General features: G+C 42.0%; 1 protein-coding gene across 1 annotated transcript; it reads right to left on the reverse strand.

The window, feature by feature from the left end:
• Nucleotides 1-165: 165 nt before the first annotated feature.
• On the reverse strand, nucleotides 166-21,750 carry slc43a1a (solute carrier family 43 member 1a). Its single transcript, XM_080035898.1, has 15 exons — nucleotides 21,622-21,750; nucleotides 16,835-16,998; nucleotides 16,019-16,214; nucleotides 14,887-14,942; nucleotides 14,149-14,225; nucleotides 6,704-6,796; nucleotides 5,320-5,453; nucleotides 5,076-5,191; nucleotides 4,527-4,673; nucleotides 4,348-4,383; nucleotides 4,104-4,239; nucleotides 3,756-3,885; nucleotides 3,542-3,615; nucleotides 3,280-3,403; nucleotides 166-2,703 (listed from the first exon to the last, which is right to left on the reverse strand). The coding sequence occupies exons 2-15, from the start codon at nucleotides 16,986-16,988 to the stop codon at nucleotides 2,506-2,508; spliced, it is 1,671 nt and encodes a 556-aa protein (XP_079892024.1). The 5' UTR covers nucleotides 16,989-16,998; nucleotides 21,622-21,750; the 3' UTR covers nucleotides 166-2,505.
• Nucleotides 21,751-21,912: the final 162 nt, after the last annotated feature.

Here is a 21,912-nt window from a genome sequence, read left to right on the forward strand (position 1 = left end):
GTTATAACAACTGTTTCTAAGACATATATGCACAGTGTAAAAACTGCACCAACATAGCTGATGCTGAGGTACTTTATAGCTGTGAAACTCATTTAAATAAAATGGCAAAAAGATACAATTTAGACAATATGTTCACATTCACAAATTTATTTAACAAATGCACAATATGGATATATTGATTGTAGGCAGGAGAGAGGGCACACGTTTTGCAAGACATACCAACACTGCAACCCCAAGTGTAAAGAGACATGATACGATTAGCAACTGTAGATGATAGTCTTAAAATACAGATACAATGACATGTATGTCTTGTTAAGATGCTGTCAGAGGTGTTGATTCAACTTAATACAGCAACAAATCAGGCAGCATCTACTTAAAAACCCAATTACAAAGGCACAAGGGAGTCACATTAACTTGAACGCCACATTTGTCAGCTTTGATAACTTAGGTCTGACAGCCACTTATTTTATTAGGGACTTAAAAGGCACCTTACAGAATTCAGATCATTGTCTGAAATCTCTGGTACATTGGTTTCAAACATTACAACATATTTGACAGAGGCAAGAAGAAAGTAAGGAAGACCTCACAGACACTGATTGAAATGCACTTTATACACAACGACACAAAGTAGGACAGCCTCTAAAGTGACCAAGCTGAATATAACACCCGTGACTAACTCAACAAAAACCAAACAATATCACCAAACTACAGTTTGCTGAAGGACTAATGCACTGTGTTGTACGGCATTCCTGTTATGTTGCTCCTGAGGAAAAGTGCTCCGCTATCGTCTAGCTCACAGTCCCTATGCATGGCTTTGGTTTACAGAGAAAGACATTTGGCAAGAGGCATTATTCATACATATATCTATTGCAAAAAGCCGCAAAAGGCACATACTTGAAATAAAACATAGGCTATTTTAAAGCTGAACACAGAGAAGAAAAATCTACTAAAGCTGTATTGACACTTACATGGATTGAGTCAAAACAAAATTAAAGTTCCACAACTGATTCCATAAATCTACATGATACTGATGCTGGGTGCAGAACAAAACTGTGCTCTGAAAGAGTGCACTTTCATGTTTTGATCTGCAGCTGGCTGAAACTTTGTAGAGGTAAAAATCCCATTAAAAACCAAGGCCAGTTTCACCTCAGCCAACAGTCAAAATGACATAATATACTATACAAACCCATGTGTAGTTAAGCAAGCAGAATATGTAATAAAGACATTTGTATTTACAGAAAAAATAAGAAATAAAAGACAATTTTGATTGTTTCTTCAAAAAAATTGGGAAGGACGGGAGGTCAAAATGCAAAAGAAGAATACAGTTAATCATCTGGGTTTCATTTATAATTAGCACACTACAAAATGATATTTGCAGATACTGAAAAAAACGCTTCCCTTTTTAATGCAGCTAGATCATAAAAAATACACTTCAATACATATTTTACACACACACTAGTTCATTACTGTGCATAAATCAGTACAAAGAGTTTCGTAACGTTGACACACATTGTGTCACATGTTTAAAAACAAATATCAGTCATATCTTTCCTCATGAATTTTTTTCCCTATGTATCAACAATTCCAGAAATGCAAGGGTCTGACAATGTGAATACACAATGAGAAACTCTGTACTGATTGTATTTGAAAAAAATAATATATGTAAATATTTATTTTTACTAATGGACAGAAATAGGAGTCGGTTGCAGAGAGACAGTACAAAAAAAGGACACAGGAGGTAGATATGGTGTCTCGACTACAACCAGCCTATCTGTGCCTGTACATGTGTGTCCATGTGATTACTAGACCGAAAAGATTTACTTCATGCGTATCAGATGATTTACAATTTCATTGACATGTGAGTATACTTTTAAAAGTATACTTCAGATATATTTATAGCTTTCACTGAGGAGGGGATTGCAGTAGAAACAGCACTGTGTATTCAAAGTTTGCTTCAACAAGCACACTTTTAAAACAATACTGTAGAAGTAAGTAAGTATAAAGTATAACTTTCCTCATATCTTTAAGCTGTTCTTTGGTGTAAGCAAGGATTGTGACGATTATCAGGCGTCTTTGAAATCTACTTTATAGTATTTCAAGTAACTGTGATACCCGCGGTCTGACCATACCAGACCACACCAGGATGGTGCATGTACCTGTATCTTAGCGTGTGCTTTTGAGTGAAAATCCATGGCTTTAAATCACACTTATTTGGCTCTTTGACTCAAACCCAAATAAATAAAACTGCAACAAATGATAACGACACTTCATCTCCCCTTAAATCACAATGGACCCAAAAGACTGACTCTGAGTCACAGCAAAACACAGGGGATTATATTTGCTCTGTGATGTGGATGATGGTGAGCAAAATGTGAACCAGCAATGACCAAAAAAAATATACACAGGAAATATCAAAAACAATATACGCATATATAGATAAGTATATTGCTGGTACTCATTTTGAAGGCACGTACAAAAATAAAATCTTACGGTTCCCACAATCTTCTAGGCTTCCACGGCAGCATGGCCGTTGGTGTGAGGTTTGCAACCGTTGGTCTCGGTGTGGTTGAGCGAGTGCATCTCCTGCTCGGAGGCCCGCTTGTCTCTGGCCTCTTTTTGCTTCACCAGCTGATGGCGGTGGTAGAACAGGTAACCTGGCAACAGGAAGCCACCCAACGAGAGGATCAGCAGGCTCAGGTTGATCTGAGGGACAGTGGGACGACAGAGGTGAAAAGTTACAGTCACGGCCATGTCGTTAATCCCTGTCAGTGAAGGCGATGTCACATACAGACTACCTCGTATATACCCTATGTTGTTCATGTTGTTTTGTTAGAATCCAAAGCATAAAACCGATTTGACCTGACGATGGCGCTAGATGAATGGCATGAGGATCACCAAAACATTTGCAATTCATCGCTGAGAAGGACATGAATGGGTGTGAGTGTACTGTGTATGGACTGTGAAGCCTACTGAGCCAAATGGCTATTTGCGATGGTAAATAAAACTGATTCGATTCGATTTGAATGTTTGTGCCACATTTTATGTCAATGCCTTCCAATAGTTAAGTCATTTCACTAAAAAGATATATGTGTTGCTACAGGAGAAATCAGGTAAAATGTAAATCAAATAAAATTATTATTTGCACTATAGTCACTTTGCTACTGAGTGTTATTTATTTGTTGGCTAACTCTTTCTTTGCACTTCAAAATGTCTCATTTTGCCCCTCATGAATTCAGACACAAAGGTAACTCAGAGTTGGAGATAAGTGTCTGTCCTCACCCAGTAGGGGTCTGCTTTCAAATGTCCGACCATGGCGATGAAGAGTGGCTGCTGCAGCAGAGCGAACAAAGCGCTGATCATGGACTGAAGGCCTGTCAGGGTGCCGAAGTGGTTGGACGGGTAGCTGATGGGAGACATACAGGTTGTAACCAATAGTGTGCACATTTATTTGCTGTGGTGACGCGTACACTCTTGTGTGATGACCACAGACATTTTTCCTCTAAGATGTGAATCAATGTAAAATGTGCAGCACAGCACTCACACAGCAGCATAAAGGCCTCCGCAGCAGGAGTGGATGAAGCCTCGGACCATTGTGTGGAGGATGAACGTTAAGATCTGAGACAAGGAGAAGAGTAAAGAAGAAACACAATCAATCAATTGTCAATGTCTAGGGTCTGGAGAGTGTGTATGTGTGTGTTAATATTTTTCTTGCTTAATTTTTCTCGCCTTAACGTGTGTGTGTGCGTGTGCGCTACCTGTAGAGGCATGTTGTCTATAAGACAGCAGACTCCAAAAATGAACAACAGCAGGTTGGTGAGAATGAAGGCTCTCATGGCGTTGGTCAATTTCTGGATCTTGCGGTCTCTCGTGGGTCCGTCTGTCTGTCTGATGGGGCACACACACACATACACACACAGGTATTTTAATGGTCAATGGTACGCTGCTGGACTACACTCATTATAATGCCACCATGTAAAGCACACATTTGTGTGTGTCATACCTTTATTCAAGGCAAAACTAGGAATTTAGAGAACAAGTTTTTTTTATGATTTGGATCTATTTCATCAATATTTTTTTCAACTTTCTCATATAACTCCACCTACCTCTGCTCTGCGGTCAGGGGGCCGGCCTTCTCGTCAACGCACTCCTTCATCCTCCAATCCATGATGTATCCAATCAGAGGACACGTGAGCAGACACAACAGCTGCAGTGTGCCAAAGATAGACGAGTAGAAACTCACTGAAGGGAGAACAAGTTCAATCAAATGAATAGGAAAGAAAACAAAACACCAGACAAGATATGTAAAGCATAAATAATATGAGGCCCAGGTATTATTACACTACTCACCTTTATCTGCCGCCTCGTTCACCAGCTCCTCTGATGCTGAAATACAAAAAAAACAAAAGACCCACTCCGTCAGTGACTCTTTTTTGATTGTGTACGATACACAATTTATATACTATATATATATATATATATAATTAGTAATTGTTGCAGGGGAATGTGGTTGAGGGTTCAACACTCACGATGGTCTGCGCCTTTTGTGACCATAAACTCCAGCATCTTGTTCATCGCTCCCATGTAGAAGATTATCCTCAACTGGGACATCCCCATTGTAATCAGACTCCACAGGAAGATAGGTGAGAACACGGAGCGACGGAAGGGAACAGTATCTGAGAGGAGGTGGAGAAACACAAGGGCATTTATGTACTTTTTATATACACATATATAAGAGGAGTTTGGGAAAGGTGGTTAGGATTTCTTATCAGAGTTTACCTGTAACAGCTGTGGGACATTCAGTCAGTAGGCTTTTCATTACAGGTCATATGGCATATGATATAAATCAGTGGTTCCCAAACCCACAAAGGTTATAGGACTTCATGTGTTTTTAAGGCTCCTAAAACTATCTAAGAAAACACTTTGAGAAGAAATAATCACTTTTTGTTTGAATTAGTTCAATTACCATCCGGTTGACTTATGCAGTCTGTGATGATGAGTCATCCAGGACACAAGTCAACAATAAAGGGAGACGCTGGCCTGTGTGTGTGTGTGTGTGTGTGTGTGTCTTGACTTACTAGGGCCAGCATCAGTTCCATTAGGAAGTTTCTCTGTGGGGAGTCGGACGTCTCCATTTGTATGGCTCAGCCTCTCTCCAACACCCTTCTGGTCTTCTTTCAGCGTAAGGATCGTACTATTTTATACAAACACATACACACTCAAGCATTGAAGTTGCAGTGAAGTAAGTCTGATTTCCACAACAATTTTGGGACTCTACTTGAGAAAATAGAAAAGTGCATTAGACGGTGCGGCGACACTGACCTGTAGTCCACCTCGTCTGGTGTTGGGAAGCCTTCTGCGGGCCAGTTGAAGAAACAGTTGAAAAAGACACACCCGGCAACACCCGTCCATGTCCACAAGATCACCTGGAAGGAAACGCCTGCATCGTAGATCAGCTAGGAGGAAGAGAGAGAGAGAGGGGGGAGGAAGGGGTTTGATTAAAATGTTTAGCACTTGCATTCATTCTTTTTTCTTTTTTTATTCACCACATGGGGCAACAGTAGAATCAGAATACTAATGTATTGATTGAGGTAGTCATTATTGTGAACATGTTAGCAAATATTCGCCTGTGTATGCGGCCAGCAGACACAAATGCATATATTTGAGAGTGCACCTGTAAAGTTTAATGCTTGAATGCAAAGCGATTTGGAGCACAACTTGTTCTGGGCTCTCGTTCAAATGAAAAGAGGCAATATGATGCGTCATTTGAGTATTTTTCAAAATGGACTGATCCCATACTGCTTAGCTCACATCATTCAAGAGGAACAGGTTGTCAGCTATGAAGAATATAAAAAACAATTGGCAAAACTGTTGTTTCAAAAATCGAGATGAGATTGCTTTCAGAGAATTGATAAATCAATATATTTATTTGACCTTTCAAGGCACTCTGAGTGTGTAGCCAACTTAACGAGAATACATTATATAAATTAAATAGTATCTCCTATAAATACCAATAGACCAATTAATTTCAAGGTCTGTGCAAGAATGTCAATTCTACTGTGCAGCAGCTTTAGTTTACCTGCAGCAATACCCGTATGTGACATCTAACAAAAATCATTCCTAACTAGTTTGACGTTTACATTGTAGCTGTGAAATAATTTTAATTAACGACATCGCCCTCATGTTCCCCTGAGGCTCCTGTGATGGTATGTGAAGTATTCTACTAAACCTTTAAAAGGTTTCCTTCAGTTCATTAACATACAGAAGTTATGAGACATAACGTGTTCCCTCAGTTGACAATGTATTACTCAGAAAAGGAGTTGATTAATAAAAGCATTGCACTTTTTAAGCCGATTTCAATCCTAAACTCTTACCATAACCTAAAAGTTACCATGGTAAATCAGAGTTACCTTTGAGACTCTGGCTTTAGGCTCAACATACCTCCCTTACCCGTCAATATCATTACGTAGTACACCCCACGTGTGGCTGCAATGAAAACCACTTGATGTTAAAACTTGACCACAACCCTTCTGGGATGTTAACACAAGACCATAACGTACAGCATAAAACCTCTTGTTCATCAAAAGATTATGTGATATTTGCCTAAGAAATACAATCATGCTCTCTGATTTGACCCATAAAATATATTGTGTATCCCGACTATAGCTGTATATTTAGTGAAGAATTACACGAATGAAAGATGTACCTTGACTCCGGGGAAGGTGACAGCAGAGGAGGCGTAGGAGCCAATCATCAGGGACATGATGGTGGAGCTGAAAGCACCAAACATGTTGGGGAGCTGCAGGGACAAAGGAGAAAAGACATAAGAAACCAATTATACAAACAGACACCACTCAAACATGCTCTTCTAGACATCAGCAGAATGAAGTACATTGAGCCTGTCTGTGACCTGTCTGTATGGGCTTCCACAAGTCCAAAAATGTCAGTTTTATCGAGGTGCAGTGTGTTATTTTGACCAGCAGAGGGCAGACCAGCACTACATGTGAGCAGACCGGTAAAGTTCCTCTACATCCAGACTGTGACTGTGAACTGAAGCTGCCTATCAGTTTGCACCCAGTAACACTTCCCTGTCCCCACAGAGCAGACTCATTAAAAAAATATTAGTTTCCACGTCCTGAAGAAACAAGAAACAAAGTCATGACCCAATTTGGGTCCTGACAGCACAGTTCAAACACAGACTAAGCTACACTCAGACATACAGTATATCCAACGCCTTTATTCTTGCCATTTGGCATTCTTTTGATTTAGGATTTGTCAATCTATAGCCAGCTCTCCCTGAACTTCAGAGGGCTCGGCGAACTCAGCATCGGGGGCACGCATGACACATGGTAAACGGGACAAGGTGGCAGGCACCAGGCATTAACCATGGCACTAACACATCATATATTCTGTCGACCTATTTACAGTAGTAAGAAGCTTAGCTTAACAAAACAATGACCTATTGTGCAACCACAACCTTTGATTAGAGTTTCAAATGGGTCAATCGTGATTATCAAATCACATGGGTGGGATTTTAGGTGTGCTGCATGACAAGCTTACTATTCTCCCTCAACACTGAGAGCGTGGCGTAAGCCTTTCCACGCCAGACCAGCGATCTCACTCAGGCTGACAGATGCATTGGCACTTGTGTGTTAAAACTTCTAGCGATTAATAAACCAATCGATTCAGAAATGTATTTATTATATATAAATGACTGACAGCGAAGATACAAACAGAAAATGTGGTAATGCAGTGCTATGGTAGGGTAAGGCATCTCAACTACTGTACTATGCCACCAGGACACCAAATGCTGATGATTCATAGAGAATATATACACACGATGCAGAGTGATTGATTACTAATCTACAAACATTGCTTACAGTGTTTGGGGGCAGCACAAGAGTCTGAAAAAAATTTACATATTCTCACATTATGACGTTGATAGAGCCAATGCTGTTTGTGGTCACCTAAATAAATGAAAGAGGCTTCAAAGCCGATGGGAGCTGCAGAGTAAAGTAATATTTATCCGTGGATGTGTTACTTAAAGAGAGCCCTCTCACATAGGAGTAATCATTTGAGACATTGCTAATATATAATATTGATTATATGCACTTTAAGTATAGTTTATATTTTCATTCGGCTATTATCTGTTTTTGATTACCATAGGACTTGTGTTTTTGACTCAAATGACTATTCAGAAGCTTTTAAAATGTCATATCATGCTTTACGTAAAAGGATGCAGTGGCACTCTTTAACAGATTTGACACATTTAATTCTTGGTGGTTCAGAAACAACGGAAACAACTTCCAAGAAAATTGTTTCCAGGAATTTCTAACCCCATAAGGACATTCTTAGAGCCGAGGCGTAAATATGGAAGGCGAAGATAGGAAGTTACATGTGTGCTTTCCTGTGATAGGTATGTACTGTATGTGTTTGTGTTTGCACCTCTATGTGTGTGTGTGTTGCAAAGGGGTCACTTGAGGAACTGACACATCAAAGAGGTTAGCAGGTAATCACGGAAATACAAAAATAAGTAAGCTTTCATAAGGATGTTCGAGGGAGAGGCCCAAGTGTCTGAGTGAGTCTCAGAGAACACCCGTCCTCATTTAGTGCTTCTAAGAATCTGTGGCCCCCTGGGATCTGTCTGCAGAGATTTGTGGTATAAAGGTGAGAAGGCCCTCTGAATCCACAGGGGAGTTTGCATATCTCTTTTATGATACGTTAAAGCAAGATACTCAAGCTATGTCAAATGTTAGCCAACTGATGTTTCCTTTCAGTAATGTGCGAGCAAGATTTGTGTAAGTGAGTGTTTGAACATGTGAAACGTGTGTGTGCGTATATGTGTATATGTTTGTGTGTGTATGTGTGTGTGTGTGTGTGTGTGTGTGTGTGTGTGTGTGTGTGCGCGTGTATGTGTGTCTGTGTGCGTTCTCCCATGTGCGTGTGTGTGTGTGCCAGCAGGCGGGATTCCCATAGCTTGGTTCTGGCAGTTCTCATACAATAGATTTTTTCCCACAGGGCCCTTGCACGCAGCACATGTCCTGCACAGGGGAGACGTGGACAGAACCACGTGAACGTACGGGGGCCCACCAGGCTCAGCTCGTGTCAGAAAGTCACAGACAAACGTAGCTTTCGGCCGGGTAACTTGTCGGGACCATTGGGTTCAGGCCCCCATTCCTGCTGTGCTCACTCACTTGGCTATTGTAAGACTTTGGCACCGACCTCAAAGTAAAGTGCCAGGGAGAGTGGGGCCAATTAGTTTAATATCGCTTAATGAGCAGTGAAAGTTGGACACAGCTATAGAAGAGCGGTCAAACACGGCAGGGAGGAGGAGGTGGAATAAATGTAACAGGGGAGGAATAACCAAGGTGAGAGGCATCTGAATCTGAAAGCAAATGGGATGTAAATGAAAGAAAAAGAAAGGTAGAAAAAGAAAGTGGGGTGGTTGACTGATCTCCCCACAGCGGTGTGCCACAGCTGCGGCCCCTCTCTCTGTGGAGGTCACAGCGGGAAACACTAAACCACAGCTGATTAGCAACAGCTTCTTCGCCGCCCTTTCTTAGTGTTCGCGGATTGGTTCAAAAAGCTGACTTCCCTCACAGCTTTGGCACAGCTGCACTTCACTTATATAACAAAGAGAAGAAGTGTAATGTCAAGAGGGTGGTCAGGCCTGCCCTCTGTGATGGCCTTCTAACCACGCTGTGTGACTCTCTCTTTTGAGGTTTTATTAGTATTTTGACCTAAAGCATCTGTCTAAGAGTCATCCCCAATTCCCCCCGCAGAGGCCTCTCTTTGTTGAGTAGATCTAAAATAAACTCAGTCTCTATCTATCTCTCTCCAATTCTCTCTCTCTCTCTCTGTCTCTGTCTCTCTCCCTCTGTAGCTGAGACCGACGTCAACCCGTGAAAGACTGACAGCACTCATAACTGTCAAAAGCACGTTTTAACGGAGGGCGTGTTCTCACATGTTAGACAGGCCCCCTGGATGCAGCCACTGATGGTGAAGGGCAATCCCACGCCCATAACAGTCAAAGCAAACAGACCATCTCTATTCCTGCCAATGGACACAGGTTAATGACATAGGGTAAACTGTTAACATACCCCATCAATGCTTGGTGACGTGCCATTCTGACGCAGAAAAGAATTTGAAGGCGTGAATCACCTCAATGCCTTCATATGATCTTCTACAAGGGTGTGTTCATACAGGTATAATGAGGATAATTAAGAAAAAACGTTATGTTGAAAGATTTGGACGTTTTCCAAAGATTTTTTTCTTTGGAAAAGCAAACTTAACAATGTTACAGTTGAATGGAAAATCAATCTAGTCTGCTTCACAGGTTCTAATCATAAAAATCATCTAATGAAAAATATTTTTAATTTCCCTTTGCAAAATCATAGATTTCATATTGTGTTGTATTTTTGACTGTTATATTTTTGACTTTCTTTCATTGTTTGTAATACATGTATGTTCTATTCATCCATGCACACACGCACGTACACACCAGGTATTTATTGTGTTCACACTGTGCTGTGTCAGTCAGTTTGTGTCAAACTATTCAAAAACAGCAACAAAAAGGACATTTATCAGAGGATGTCCTCAATGTAATAGAACAGGCACACGCTGCACATTTACAAGAATTCAAGAAGGGCAGTTTGAGCCGTCTTCAGAAATGTCATTTTGTTACATTAAATTACTCTGAACTGTGCTGTGTGACACACAGACTATTATTTATCAATTTATCATAGATTGCCACATGTAATTGTATCAAGTGATATGACAGGCCCTCTCTATCAGGCATCATGTCCCCCGCTTTGGCTAACTGACTCAAAAAAAGAACACGTGTTCTTTCCTTATTCAATAACTGGGAAGAACACAGATGTTCAGTTGTTTTATAATCCATTTTCAGCTATTACTGCCAAGCACATGGTTTATATCAAGGGTGCATGTGTGCGTATGTCTCAGGGTCCTTGTGCTCTGTCGTCACTCACTCAAACACAACAACAACACTGTGGCGGTCAGTCGGAGCTGGTACACCCCAGTCATTGGAGCACGAAGGAGGGAGGGAAAGAAAGAAACGACACAGAGGTCAGACAGGGACAAAGAGAAGAGGGGGGGGGGGTGTTCCACGTACTCAAGTATTTGTGTGATTAATGGAATAGAAAGCACAGAGCCATCCCTTGTGAGAGATATGAGCTCGTCTGTTAAAGCAGGACATGTTCTTGTTGATGTTGATGATAAAATAATAATCAATATTTTAGTGCCAGGATTCTTCAGTGTGTGTGTGTGTGTGTGTGTGTGTGTGTGTGTGTGTGTGTGTGTGTGTGTGACTCAGGCTGACTCTGCATGTCATGTTAACACTGCATGTTAACACTGTCCCTCGTGAACATATCTTTCCAGGGAATGCAAATAAAGCAGCTTGAATCACATGTGATGGTTTCATTCCTCCTTATTTCAACATTAACTCAGTGTCGTTTGTGTGTGCCTCTTGTCCAACATTATTCCACTGTGGAAGAACTTCAACAAGTTGTATCTTTGTGGAGAGAGCACTGACTGAAATGTATGAGTCAGTATCTATAAACCAAATGACCTAGTGTTTCGCCACTATAATTAACTAAACCCCTTAAGATGCCATTGCCCACCCTCTGTTTCCCCATGAGCTTTACACTGAAAAGCTTTCGTCACAGTTTCCTTTAGCTCACGGTGACGCCATCTCATGCCTGGTTTTGTCAGACCAAAAGTCCAAAACACAAATATCTTCAATGTGCCATGATGTCAGACAAGGGAAATCAGAAAAATCTCAATTTGGAGACATGAAAATCAAATATTTGGCATTTTTTGCTTTAAAAAATTAAACATTTCATGGGTCATAAAAACGGTTGCTGGTTAATTTCCCCTGATGGCCAGTCAACCAATGATTAATCTAAAAATGGTCTCTACAATGGAAATATTGTAGAGGTCTTGTGCACTATTTCATAAACTTTTTCCCCAAATTCCAACATTGTTGTTCTCTATTGGCCCATCTGGGATTGCTACCAGAATTAGAGTTTTTGGTGGTACAGAGTGAGTTTGATATCTTTTATTGCTTCCTGTCCTTTAACCCTATGTGTAAACAATCACCTTGACCCGGATTGACCTCACATCCCTTGTGTGGAAGACATTTTAATATTGAAAAATCTATGTTTTCCTTCCGATAAACCCGTGTCAGCTGTTTGGTCACATTGCACAGTTGACTGTGAAGGCGCAGACTGCTAGAGCCGAGCTACAGGCAGCATACAGTGGGAGAGATCAGAGGATCGGTTCAGCTTGGACCTTCATTATCTAAACATCTGTTTCATGTTCTTCACCCTGTGTGTACATAACCATGTGCACACATTTGTACATCCACACGTGTGCACAGTCATGCAGAGTTGAGGACGCTCCGCAATGATATTCTGCTGACTGCTGGGCAGAGGACAGAAACAGGGGAGAGCTAGGATGACAAGAACAAAGGGAAAGAAGCGAGAGGGAAGAAAAGAGAGACGAGATAAAACGTGGCCTTGACTGTTGAAACAGAGGTGAGTGGGCCGAGCTTTCCAGGGGAGGGTGTGTGGCCAAGCGGAGGCAGCTATTGGCCCCAGAAATAAATGGGAGAGTTTCCATCTGTGAAATGTCATGTGCGACTTGGGACAGGAAACACTGTTGACACACACGCACACGCTGTACCAACGCACAGCACACAACGCAAATACTTGCCACAGGACACTGGGGGCCGCGGCATCAATAAAAACACACTCGATAATGCTGGTACCAGCTGACACATCACACGCAAATACACATGCCCTGACGCCAGCGTAAGCAAACACGGCTCCCAGTCACAACACACACTTGTTTCCTCAGCTGACACAAATAGAGGCTCCGACCCAGCTGTGAGCTCTCAGCTACCAAAGACCCCTCTCTGCTCATCTTTTCCAGGAACACAAACCTACAGTAGGAGTGCTTTCCTAGAATATGAGTTTTAAATGGGCCTACAGGAGCTTCTTTGTAGCCGAGTGGTTACAGTGCATGCCACATTATCGCAATGTCGCCGGTTAGACCCCAGCTTGCAATTTTTGTTGCAAATCGTTCCCTCCCAACATTTCCTGTCAATTCTACAGTTATCCATTAAAGGCAAAAATGCCAAAAAGTATCTTTAAAAAAAAGATCCGTAATACTTAAAGGTGCACTGTGTAACTTTGGGTGTGTCAGAGAAGTACAAAATGTCTTAGGAATATTCTCATGACTGAATAAACAAACTTTACTTACAGGAAAATTTGATCCCTGGAACACTGTTTGAAGTTAGAAAGCTTCCTGAAAAGTTACTGTTTCACCGTTGTTGTTGTTGTTGTTGTTGACAGCAGCAGGGCCCACCGTTTTGTTTACAAAAATATTATAGTCTTACAGTTGGTTCCAGGTGCCTCAAACTACTTTAGTTTTGATTTATGATATAATTATTCAGTACTAGGAATGACATGTACAGTAAATACGTTTTGTAAACTAACTGCAGGCTCTGCAAATGTAAACAAATCCCACCTCCCCTGAAATTACATAGTGCAACTTAACAGTATGCTGCAGAATGAAATAGCTCAAGAGAACACATTCTGTCCTGGGAGTCCTTGTCCTACTTAGACGGCTTTAAATATACTCTAACACATACTGACAATGATTTTTAAGAGGGGTTCACACACAACAACACATGCAAAGCAAAGGCAGCCTCCGACACACCCGACGACCAAAGCTCATAAACAGCCCTTTTCTTTTTTTCCCCCCTCCTTCTCATTTATTTCTTCATCTACCTGTTCTGAACAGCTCTTGTGTGTCAGAAGTTGCGGACAAGACAATATAGCCATCAAAATATGGATGTTGCTGCTGAGCACGTGGCTGACATGTCCTCGCCCAACCAAAGCAACGAGAGCTGGCACAGAGTCGAGTGATCGTGTCCTTAGGTGCACTGATAGCAGATCAGTTGACCATTGAAACCCAAAACAAGACATCATGATACCACTCCTGTTGTAAGGAAGACACTGGCTTTTCCTGACAGTTTGAAAACAACTACACTCGCATCAGTTTTGAGCAATTAAGCAACCACCATATTAATTGAAGGAGCAGAACAACTATGTGGGTCGTGTGTCTCACCGTGAGCGAGGTGAAAGTCAGGCAGATTCCTCCGAAGCCGTTCAGGGAGAGAGCCAAGAAAATGAGCGCCGAAAGAACTGCAGAGAGAAAAAGACACAAGCAACGAAAACAGAGTTTCATTCAGAGTTCAGCGACTACACTTGAAGATGTAACTGATTGTCAAATAGCAGGGTGTTTTAAAACATGACATCTAAACGGTTCATTTGAAGCATATGTTTGGCCTTTATAAAATGCAAGTAGGAGTTGGTGCAATAAGAGCCCTACAAACAGTGTCAAGGTTGTTGCATTTACAGCTAGATGTATTTGTTGAGATCGTGGAGGAATGCTGAGAGCATCACTTGTGGTTTGTGGTTTGATTCTGCCAATTTTTTTCCTTCACCTTTGCACACCCATCTAATTACACCAGTTGTAAACTGCTAAAATTGTCTGTGTCCAGATAAACAGGTATGTACATAGTCATACAGAAATATTGATGTAAGACCATACAAAGCATTATTAAATACGTATGGAACCACATGTTAGTAAATATTCTAAACCTGGTCCTTCCTGTCATATAGCTGTGAGCGGTTTGTTACATAATACAGGTGAAATGAACTGATCCTCAGTTCTTACAGACAAACAGCAGGCTATGTGCTCGTGAAGTTATTCATGACCTTAGGGGGTTGTCTTCAAGCTGTCACTCACATATTACATCACATCGTATAGATGTTAAGTAAGTACTTGAGCATATGCGCTTACCATGAGGGTCAATGGCAGACAGGGCTATCATGGCACAGGACAGACCAAAACAGGCACTGCAACAAAAACACAAGGACATCTTTATTTCCTGCAAACACTATATGTATCTTCTTTTTCAGCATATATGCAATAGTGTTAGTACATATGAGACAATAATTATAAAATCTCCTACAGAGCCATTGACTAGAGAAATACCACATAGTGACTCACTGCAGGTGACTCATGAATCTTTGTAGTTGTAATTGTCTGAGTCATACAACTGCCTCCTTAAAAAGTGATAGTGTGCCGCAAATGAGACTGTTTAGTACAGCCGGCAGATGTGGACGCATCCGCGCTGATTAAACAACATTGTCATCAATAGATAACATTTAAAGTGTGGTTCACAGAACACCATCACAGTCTTTGGCTGAAACAGTTAGTGGTTTAACAGCCTGTTAATCTCCAGATAAACTTCTAATTCTCCAGGAGGGAGGGAAAGAAAAAGCGACCCAGAGGTCAGACCGAGGGGGGCTGTTGAACGTTACTCGAGAGTATTTGTGTGATTAATGGAAAGGAAAGCACAGTGCGATCCCGTGTGAGAGATATGAGTGCGTCTGTCAAAGCATGTTCTTGTTGATGCCGATGAAAGAATATATCTCGTCAGATTTACGATGCATTTAGTGGCAAGATTCTTCAGTGTGTGTGTGTGTGTGTGTGTGTAGTCGGTTGTTAATGTTTTACCGCTCATTTGCATGTTTGTGAAGATACTGCTGACAGGTTTAAAAATGGGTACAGTTGTGTTTGAATGTGTCCACACCCAATGAAGAAGAAGAAAAATGCCCTTACTATAGACACACACTTTAGCGCCCCACCTACATTCGTTGATTCACACTTGACTGACACACAATGCCCTTCCTCCCACTTTGGGTATGTGAACTTTCTGCTTTACGTTCCTTTAACTGTAACCTCACTAATAGGCGAGGACATGAGAAGTACCGGGAAGTAGCCTACACAAATGTCCACATGACACATTTGTATCTTAAAATCAAGCATGGCACAAATTTGGCGCTAAAGAAAAAAAAAGGACACTTGAAACACGTCAACCCCCTTTACTAATGTGACGTGCCTGGGACTAATACCATATAATCCTTACCTTCCCACCAGGCGAAGGGGGCGTGGGCCATACTTGTCCATCAGTATGCCCAGGGGCAGGGTGGCCGCGCTGAGCAGGAAGGAGCCGATGGTGAAGCCCAGGTTCAGCATCTCCTCCTGGTCCACACAAGTCAACCACTCCTCCTCCTCACCACCACCACCGGAGGAGTTCATATGCACCACCACCGACTCATTCTCTGTGTGGAGGGTTGACCGAGGGGAAAAAAATAAAGAGTTTTCTCTAATCACTCATTAAGCAAATTTTCGGAAAATGGTCCATCTCGTGCATCTAAAAACAAATGTTATTACAGCTGGTTTGAAAAGGCCCCTATTTACAAACTGCGACAAGTAGTCTAAATAGGGGCCTATGGTAGAAACCATTGTCAATGTCAGACCCTTGTTTTCTGTTCACATTGGCCTTGCTTCCTCATCATTCAAGCGCTTGCCTGCTCTGCTCTAGGTTAAAGGTGCAGTCAGAGTTTCTGGAAAATGCTTGTTGTCAAAATCCTTTCTTGTCAAAATCAGTGAACCTCTCCTCAAGATTCGCTACCTCTCCGTACTGTTAGTCCACAAAAGAAATTCAGTGTTAATGCCTATAGGCTTTGTGAACAAGCGTGCCGCTAGCCACGGTGCTCACATAGCCTTTGTTTACATACCAGTTTACAGAGCCAAGGCTGTGTATTGACGCCAGATTTTTTTTCAGTGTGCACATACATGAAGCGGATAGTTAGGAGATATTATCATATGTACAGTGTATATGGACGAAAAGTGATTTTGACAACAAGCGTTGGTGTCAGTTGGAGCTGCTGATGTTTACCTGTGCACAGGTGGGAGTAGAAGCCTTCCCTTTTCAGCATGATGAGCAGGGAGCCCCAGCCAAGCAGCACAGCAGAACACAGCAGGTTCTCTATCACCGCCGTCACCGCCATCCACCAGCGCCTCCTGTAGGCCTGGATGAGAGAGGGCGCCATCGCTGCTGCTCTGTGAAGGGAGGGGGAAAAAAACATTTAAATGACTGACATGGGCTTTGAGTAAATAGTAAGTGGCAACAACTATAACACAATAAAGGGATAATTGAAAAAGTGCGAAGGCCACAGGTGGTTTGCCTGTCCCTAACTCAGCCTTTATACAAAAAACATAAAACTCCAGAGAATATTTTTATTTTTCTTGAAGAAGAAAATAAGGAAAACCTTCACATTTGCTCCAATTTTAAGCGGTACAAAACACAAATAATGATGCATAAAATGATATCATGTTTTCTTATGGGCTCTGTGGGTAAGGAGTTCCATATAGACCTCTTACAAAAGGACACCTGATGGAGTCCCTCGAGACGGAACATGTTTCCCCTCAGTTTACCTAACCAGCAGTGCCCATGTGACCAGTCATTGTTTTTCAAATCTCACTTGGGTGCCGGCTGACACCTAGCACTGCATTGTCCTCTGAAAAACCTTCCCACTGTGCTACCAACAGGATTGTGAACAATGCTGAGCACTCCTACTGTCAGCTTTTGTAGAGGAAATAGGGGGGTAACACCTTTAAGAGAGGGTGACATTTCCATCCGAAAGCACAGCGCACGGTTTGGATTCCTCGAATCCTTCGACAGCACTAAACCATTTGCAGAGAGACTGATGGGTCACAAGCCTTTGTTTAAACATCCACACGCACAAACAGGACAGGAGCTGATGATGCGGCCCAACAAACAAAGTCAGGTTAGTCATGACCGCCTAGAAATTACACACACACACACACACACAGACAAATACACACACAGGACAGGTCACTGGTCAATGTAACCTTCGACTGTGACCGGAATCCAGTCATGGCCATCTTAACATTGCGCGCGCGCACACACACACACACACACACACACACACACACACACACATACAGCTAAAAAACATCTTAGTGGGAAACAATGATCCAAGTCTAAACATCTTTTCCATTTGGCGGCAAACCAGAAAAGAAATGGAAAGAGTCAGGCCCTCGGGTTAGGATACACTTTCAGTCGCTCCTAATGAAGGCATCTCTTCTGCCTGTGTGTGTGTGTGTGTGTGTGTGTGTGTGTGTGTGTGTGTGTGTGTGTGTGTGTGTGTGTGTGTGTGTGTTGTATGGGAGAAGGACAGAGGATCTAATGAAGGGACAGTTTTGTCTCTCTGAGTATGTGCTCATGATCCGGCCATGTAATGTGATTATCCATAACCCAGTGAACTGGCTTTGTGCTGTAAAGAAAGTTTGAAAAGGGGGGATTTCTCTGTAACCGACACCCCATTCAGCACACAGAAACGACAGAGCAAATCAGGGGATGTCTATAAATGACAGATCAGGACTGCAAGTAACTAATGGGTGTTATCATAATGAATTAGGCTGCAAATTAGCCCCAAGGTGACCTTACATTTCTGTGCACCTGACCTCTAGCTAGATGTCCAGGTTACATTTTCTTATTCTACATAATTGCTAAGGATAGCATACCAATGGCAGATGTGTCCAAGCTAAAGGCAAAACAAAGATGCTGTCATAAGATTCAAAAAAGTGCAGTAAAGTGGACCTGCCTTTTAATTATTTTAATGAATATGAACTGCCACTACTAGGTCAGGCATTAACCACTTGATAACTTTCTTAACACCATTGGTCCATTCCTATGTTCCCCCTGTCTGACCAAACACATGTAGTGTATTTTGTTATGACACATTCTAAGATTACTGTAGTGTATTATGTTACTATACATTTTATATTAAGGTCTACTGCTACAGAGGAGACAAAGACAGTCAACCTCATCTGGCAGGGGACAAAGTCAGGGATGTCAGCTGCTTGAGGAGGAAACCCTCAAGGCTGACCTGTAGATCATTCAAATTTCACACAAAGGTGACTGTCTTGTGAGTTAATCAAAGACAGTCTGGCTAAGAGTTAACAGTAGTTTATTGACCCTGGCCATCATCATCATCATCATCATCATCATCATCATCATCATCATCATCATCAGCATTGTCTTAAAAGTTGCTGAATCAGACTTCTTGGCCAACGTGACATATCGCCTCCAGGTGATGATTAAACTCAGGATGTCCTCTGGGTTCCAGAGGGCAACCCAGATGTCCCCTGACTTATTAGGGTGGAGTTAGTTAGGGTACACCAATTAGGTTTTAGGAGGAGCAGGGCGTACTGTCCTAAAGAACCAATCAGCTCACTTAGAGTGGCGGTTAAAACCGGCCACAATTCTGGAAAAAGTCGGGTCTTTTAGGATTCAGGAACTTTTCATAGCCTTTGGTTTTATGTAGGTACCTCTATTAGCTATTTGGCTACAAACACTTTAAATTCTTATTGGCTTCGTTTTGACTGCAGGATGAGTTTTGTTGTAAATAAAAGAATTGTTCCTGAGACCTCCTCATCTGCATTCAACTGTGTCTTCTTCCATCAACTAACTACCAACGCCGACTTTCTGAGTAAAGGACCAAGAAAATATACTGCACACACTTTAAGATATCTTTGTGACTCTGTTTAACATTTTCAGACACATGTTTAAGTGCAGAAGTAGTATCAGAACAGTTATGAAGTATTTGTTTATGTGTTGATGGAGCGACTGGGTCTACCGACACAGAGCGAGTGTCTGGGAGAATAGAGATGGTATCGGTTTTCAGCCAAGTACAGTTTTTTTGTGACCACATGTAACTAACGCAACTTAAGACACACATGTCATACAAGTTCAAGACAACAATCGGGCATGTTCTGCTTCCTCCTCCACTACTTATCCATTTCACACATTCCTCTTCTCAGTTTCCCGCCTATTCTGTGCCATTGTGGCTGCGGTCACCAGGGAACTGCACAGTGTAAGCTATTTATTGAGAACAGGTAGAGGCTGTGAGAAAAATAAGGAGTGTCCTAATGTTTCTGACGCGGGCAGGTCCAAACACAGTAATGACTATCAAACAAGCTAAAACAATGAAAAGGAAAGGTCTTTTTTGGGTTTGCAGGCATATGCAAAACCTTGTCATGACACTGTGAAGTGTGTTTTGTGTGTTTGTGTTTGTGTTTGTGTGTGTGTGTGTGTGCGCGTGCGTATATGTGTGGAGGGACAGCAGGTCAAGTCTGCGCTTGAGAGCGACACCATATAAGGGAGCTACTTCCTGAAATACCTGAGCACTGGCAGCTGACTGATGCAATGTTGCCATGACCAAATCACTTTTAAGGCCATGGAGAATTTTGATATTTATAGGCAGAGCACAGCTCAATTTACAGTTTTGTTACATTGTTTTGAAGTTTTTTTTTTTTTAACTTTGTAGCATCCTGCTTTATCCTTCAAGTTTGAGGTTTTACATTCAAATCATCACGTGTCTTTGGTTCAAGCCCTTCTGCTCCCATCCAGCCCTGCTCTTTCTTTTCCCTGTGGGGATGTTTCTGACCTTGACCAGCCGTGTTTATCAACCTCTGCAGGACATAAAGGGCCGCAGGGCAAACTATTTATCCTCACAAGTTTCCAAGAAAATAAACTACTCGCCCTAGGAGCCTCTGTTAGGAGCCCCCTATGAGTCCAAGAAAAACCGCAACCCCGGCCGGTCAGCAGCTGTCTCCGCGTGGGCATGACCTCACACCAGGCCCTGGGGTCTGGTTACCGGCACGGCCAGCCGTCTGCTGCACCGTTCACGTGCTGTCCGAAATGTCGCGATTGTTGAGCTCAACACGCACTGACGACCTGAAAAAAAGTGGTGAATGGAATAACCACTTTTTTTCGCGACATGAAACACAGGTGACACAGCGAAGGAGGCAGAAACAGGCATGTGCTACAACCGATTTATAAATTAACATTTAATCAATCATGAATGAGCAGAAAATTGATCGCCATCGATTTAAATAATTCATCAACCATTTCTTTTGTTATCGACATGTCCTTTAATCCCAATTTATACATTTTTGATAGGCCTATAGACCTAGAAACAAGACAACCTCTTCACTTAACACGTAGCCTAATTTGTATAGTTGGTAGCCTATTAATTAAAGGTTTCTATAAAATGTGACTTTTATGGGTGTGCATGAAGGCAGCAAGCTCGATTTGTATCTAGGCCTACTTCGAGCATCGTTTCCGGTTTAACAATGACATTTAAACGACAGTTCAGTGTGTGTGTGTGTGTGTGTGTGTGTGTGTGTGTGTGTGTGTGTGTGTGTGTGTGTGTGTGTGTGTGTGTTGTGTGTGTGTGTGTAATCGAGCTAGCCTTTGTGTTTATAGTCTTAATTATTAGCCTACACATGAATGCCATCACAGAGTTTAACACTCAATAATAACATTATATCAAAACTTTCAGTCGCTTCTGAAAATTTCAGCTCAACCACTCACTCCATATCCTGGGTTTTTTCTCCTCTCTCTTTCTGAAAAACTTTCTGGTCTGTGGTCTTTTTTTCTCCCCCTGTCACACATTATAGTCCCCTCTTTAATAGGCTGCAGACTACAGCCACACACTGCCTCTTTAACGTAAAAGTTGTCACTTAACGCCACGTGTATCCACTGCCACCGCTTCATGCCGCCACTTTTACGCACGTCACTACAGTTAATACACACTTACTAACACATAAAAGCGACATAGTCAACAATTTATTTAAAAAAATCCATTAACTCACTTGAGGTATGTGTCTTCTCTCAGTGATGAAAGGAAAGACTTGTGTGGCGCTCTGATCAAAGATTAACAAAAAGTCTCAATGACTGAGAGCCTGAATGAAAACGTTTTCCTCCCTCTGCTTCCTTTTCTCGTAGTGAGGCTCCACGCTTCTTTTCTCTCCTCTGGTTTCATGACAGACTCCCCCTTCTTTTCCTCCTAATTTGACTTCTAATTCCCTCCCTCTTTCGGTGACTTTCTAAGCCAGTGGTTCTCAACCGGTGGGGCGCGCCCCCCCCGGGGGGGGCGCGGACAC

Source organism: Ammodytes marinus (assembly GCF_949987685.1).
Source record: "Ammodytes marinus genome assembly, chromosome: 10".
Lineage (NCBI taxonomy): Eukaryota > Metazoa > Chordata > Actinopteri > Uranoscopiformes > Ammodytidae > Ammodytes > Ammodytes marinus.

Bases quoted from the DNA above. Each gene is read 5' to 3' on its own strand.
- slc43a1a (XM_080035898.1), bottom strand. From the start codon at position 16,988: ATGGCGCCCTCTCTCATCCAGGCCTACAGGAGGCGCTGGTGGATGGCG. The intron at 3,616-3,755 runs GTAGCGCACACG...TCCTTGTCTCAG, and splicing joins TAGACAACATGCCTCTACAG to ATCTTAACGTTCATCCTCCA. The intron at 2,704-3,279 runs GTGAGGACAGAC...ACTGTCCCTCAG, and splicing joins TGAAAGCAGACCCCTACTGG to ATCAACCTGAGCCTGCTGAT.